Source organism: Cherax quadricarinatus, chromosome 16 (assembly GCF_038502225.1).
Source record: "Cherax quadricarinatus isolate ZL_2023a chromosome 16, ASM3850222v1, whole genome shotgun sequence".
NCBI lineage: Eukaryota > Metazoa > Arthropoda > Malacostraca > Decapoda > Parastacidae > Cherax > Cherax quadricarinatus.
In genome coordinates, this window is record NC_091307.1 from 12,904,833 (window position 1) to 12,909,832 (window position 5,000).

At 46.4% G+C, this 5,000-nt stretch overlaps 1 protein-coding gene across 1 annotated transcript in view; it reads left to right on the forward strand.

Annotated features, from left to right (window-relative positions):
- Positions 1–5,000, forward strand: part of LOC128688792 (protein O-mannosyl-transferase TMTC1) — a 669,456-nt gene that overhangs the window by 569,134 nt on the left and 95,322 nt on the right. The window contains exon 7 of the mRNA XM_070085424.1: positions 1,227–1,330. Within this exon, the coding sequence (XP_069941525.1) occupies positions 1,227–1,330 (104 nt within the window). The remainder of the gene's footprint in view (positions 1–1,226; positions 1,331–5,000) is intronic.

A 5,000-nucleotide genomic window follows, 5' to 3' on the forward strand; every position in this document is an offset into this window, starting at 1 on the left:
ACTCACGATGCTAGCACTCACGATGCTAGCACTCACGATGCTAGTACTCATGATGCTAGCACTCACGATGCTAGCACTCATGATGCTAGCACTCATGATGCTAGCACTCACGATGCTAGCACTCATGATGCTAGCACTCACGATGCTAGCACTCACGATGCTAGCACTCACGATGCTAGCACTCACGATGCTAGTACTCATGATGCTAGCACTCATGATGCTAGCACTCACGATGCTAGCACTCACGATGCTAGCACTCACGATGCTAGTACTCATGATGCTAGCACTCACGATGCTAGCACTCATGATGCTAGCACTCACGATGCTAGCACTCATGATGCTAGCACTCACGATGCTAGCACTCACGATGCTAGCACTCATGATGCTAGCACTCACGATGCTAGTACTCATGATGCTAGCACTCATGATGCTAGCACTCATGATGCTAGCACTCATGATGCTAGCACTTACGATGCTAGCACTCATGATGCTAGCACTCACGATGCTAGTACTCATGATGCTAGCACTCATGATGCTAGTACTCATGATGCTAGCACTCATGATGCTAGCACTTACGATGCTAGCACTCATGATGCTAGCACTCACGTAAGTCCTAGCATCATGAGTGCTAGTACTTACGAGGCTAGCACTCACGCTGCTAGCACTCACATGCTAGCACTCATGACGCTAGCACTTACGATGCTAGCACTCACATGCTAGCACTCATGATGCTAGCGCTCATAATGAAAGCACTTACGATGCTAGCACTCATGATGCTAGCACTCACATGCTAGCACTCATGGTGCTAGCACTCATCATGTTAGCACTTACGATGCTAATACTCATGATGCTAGCACTCATGCTAGCGCTCATAATTAAAGCATTTACGATGCTAGCACTCATGATGCTATCACTCACGATGCTAGTACTCATGATGCTAGCACTTACGATACTAGCACTCATGATGCTAGCACTCATCATGTTAGCACTTACGATGCTAGTACTCATGATGCTAGCACTCATGCTAGCACTTACGATGCCAGCACTTACGATGCTAGCACTCATGATGCTAGCACTCGTGATGCTAGCACTCATGATGCTAGCACTCACGATGCTAGTACTCATGATGCTAGCACTCACACTTACGATGCTAGCACTTACGATGCTAGCATTCTCTGTGTGGTTATACTGCGTGGTAAGACATTACTTGTTTCTTGTAATCACAGGGTGCGAGTATCTTGGTGTTCCGTCTGTGGATGCTGCGAGGAACCTCTCCTGTCTTCAGCGACCAAGACAACCCGGCCTCCTTCTCTCCCTCACGTTTAACGAGGTAAGAAGCCACATCAAACTTAGTTCCCTCATGTTTAATGAAGCCACATTCTTCTTAGCTCCCTCATGTTTAATGAAGAAGCCACATTATTCTTAGTTCTCTCGTGATTAACGAAATCAGAAGCCACAACATCCTTACCGCCCTCATGTTTGAAGAGGTAAGAAATCATACCATCCTTTGCTCCTTCACGATCGAGGTAAAGATTCAACAACCTTCGCTCCTTCAAGACCAACGAGGTAAACAGTCAGAATCCTTCACTCTTTCACGTTTAACGAAAATAAGAAACCATAACATCTTTCGCTCCTTTGCGTTAAATAAGTTAAAGAGCCAACATCCTTCGCTCCTTAAAGCTTAATGAGGTAAGAAGTAACGACATCTTTCACTCGCGTTTAACGACGCTAGAAGCCACAACACCCTTTACTCCTTCTTCATTAACTAGGTAGAGCACATTTTCTCTCTCTCTCTCTCTCTCTCACTCACCACAAAAGTCGCAAAGATATTATAGTGATTTTTTAAGCGCACGTGACTTGTTTATCCAGGTCTAGGATATGTTCCGTTACCAATGTTGTGTTACCAACATGAGTTACATTCTATTTTTTTATCTGTAGGAGAAATGATTATTATCGCTGGGAGACAAATCTTCTCCCTCTTCCTAATGGTACAAGAGACTTCTCCGTTTTGTTGTTGTCTCAGGAGTCTCTCTCATGATAATATCAAGGTACTTTCCCTCAGGAGAACGAGTCACATCTCTCCAGGTGAGAGTCGTCTAGATCACCGAACTTGTTAATCAGTACAATAAACTTATTTATGAAGCTCCTTTATATAGCGCAACGTTTTTGTGAATGCAATTTAAATATGGGGCAACCAGAATTGACCAGCACGGGAAAATACCTTCACAGTATGTGGCCAAGGATTGGGCCGCTGGGGCGTTGATCCCCGGAGCACCCTCCAGGCAGGTTAAGTTAGGTAAGGTTTGTCAGGAAACAGGACAAGTGTTTCCTGACGCGGGGTCTTAGTCATATGATGACCCGCACCTGGACCTTTTGGTCATCTGACCGAGGCCTTCCGCTGGCTTACCCCTCCAACCTTTTTAAAATTATGGTATTATAACCATTACATTCACAGTATATGTTAGTCATTTTTTTTAATTCACTTTTCAACTGTATGTTAGTTACCATTTGGTCCTAGGCACATGTCGATTAGACACTAGGCCTGTTGTATGTGCATGCGTGTGTGTGTACTCACCTAGTTGTACTCACCTAGTTGAGGTTGCAGGGGTCGAGTCCAAGCTCCTGGCCCCGCCTCTTCACTGGTCGCTACTAGGTGTGTGTATGTGTGTGTGTGTGTACTCACCTAATTGTGGTTGCAGGGGTCGAGACTCAGCTCCTGGCCCCGCCTCTTCACTGATCGCTACTGGATCCTCTCTCTCTCTGCTTCCTGAGCTTTGTCATACCTCTTCTTAAAACTATGTATGGTTCCTGCCTCCACTACTTCACTTGCTAGGCTATTCCACTTATTGACAACTCTATGACTGAAGAAATACTTCCTAACGTCCCTGTGACTCGTCTGAGTCTTCAGCTTCCAGTTGTGACCCCTTGTCCCTGTGTCCCCTCTCTGGAACATCCTATCTCTGTCCACCTTGTCTATTCCCCGCAGTATCTTGTATGTCGTTATCATGTCTCCCCTGACCCTTCTGTCCTCCAGTGTCGTCAGTCCGATTTCCCTTAACCTTTCCTCGTACGACATTCCCTTGAGCTCTGGGACTAGCCTTGTTGCTAACCTTTGTACTTTCTCTAACTTCTTGACGTGCTTGACCAGGTGTGGGTTCCAGACTGGTGCTGCATACTCCAGTATGGGCCTAACATACACAGTGTACAGTGTCTTGAACGATTCCTTATTAAGGTATCGGAACGCTATTCTCAAGTTTGCCAGGCGCCCGTATGCTGCAGCGGTTATTTGGTTGATGTGTGCCTCCGGTGATGTGCTCGGTGTTATGGTCACCCCAAGGTCTTTCTCCCTGAGTGAGGTCTGTAGTCTTTGTCCACCTAGCCTATACTCTGTCTGCGGTCTTCTTTGCCCCTCACCAATCTTCATGACTTTGCATTTGGCTGGATTGAATTCGAGAAGCCAGTTACTGGACCACATGTCCAGCCTGTCCAGGTCTCTTTGCAGTCCTGCCTCATCCTCGTCCGATTTAATTCTTCTCATCAACTTCACGTCATCTGCGAACAGGGACACTTCAGTGTCTATTCCTTCGATCATGTCGTTCACATATATAACAAAAATAGCACTTGTCCTAGAATTGACCCCTTTGGGACTCCGCTCGTAACAGGCGCCCACTGTGATACCTCTTCACGTACCATGACTCGTTGCTGCCTCCCTGTCAGGTATTCCCTTATCCATTGCAGTGCCCTCCCTTTTATATGTGCCTGATCCTCCAGCTTCTGCACTAATCTCTTGTGGGGAACTGTGTCAAAGGCCTTCCTGCAGTCTAGGAAAACGCAATCTACCCACCCCTCTCTCTCGTGTCTTACTTCTGTTACCTTGTCATAAAACTCCAGGAGGTTTGTGATACAAGATTTGCCTTCCATGAACCCATGCTGGTTTTCATTTATAATCTTGTTCCTTTCCAGGTGTTCGACCACTCTCCTCCTGATAATCTTCTCCATGACTTTGCACACAATACATGTCAGAGACACAGGTCTGTAGTTTAGTGCCTCGTTTCTGTTTCCTTTCTTAAATATGGGGACTACATTAGCTGTCTTCCATTTCTCAGGTAGTTGCCCAGTTTCAAGGGATGTGTTGAAGATTGTGGTTAGAGGCACGCACAGCATCTCTGCTCCTTCTCTAAGGACCCATGGGGAGATGTTGTCCGGTCCCATCGCCTTTGAGGTGTCAAGGTCACTTAACAGCTTCTTCACCTCCTTAGTTGTTCGTATATTCCCTCTTGATGTTCCCTTCTGTGCTGTCTTCCCACAGCCCTTCCTGTCTCTACTGTAAAAACTTCCTTAAATCTCCTGTTCAGCTCCTCACATACCTCCTGATCATTTCTTGTGAGTTCTCCACCTTCTGTCCTTAATCTGATCACCTGGTCTTTGACTGTTGTCTTCCTCCTGATGTGGCTATACAACAGTTTCGGGTCAGTCTTGATTCTCGATGCTATGTCATTTTCATACTGTCGCTGGGCCTCCCTCCTTACCTGTGCGTACTAATTCCTGGCTCTGCGACTGATCTCCCTATTTTCGTGTGTTCTCTGCCTTCTGTACTTTTTCCATTCTCTATAGCACTTTGCTTTTGCCTCCTTACACCGTCGGGTAAACCAGGGGCTTGTTCTGGTCTTCCCGTTGTTACTGTTGCCCTTGGCAATAAACCTTTCCACTGCCTCCTTGCATTTTGTTGTTACATATTCCATCATTTCATTTACTGGCTTTCCTGCCAGTTCTCTGTCCCACTGGACCTCCCGCAGGAAGTTCTTCAACCCTATGTAGTCCCCTCTTTTATAGTCAGGCTTTTCCCATTCATCTCCTGTTATTCTCTCCACTTGCAGCTCTACTATGTATTCAAAGCACAGAACCACGTGGTTGCTAGCTCCTAGGGGACTCTCATACGTGATGTCCTCAATGTCTGAGCTGCCCAGGGTGAACACAAGGTCCAATCTTGCTGGTTCATC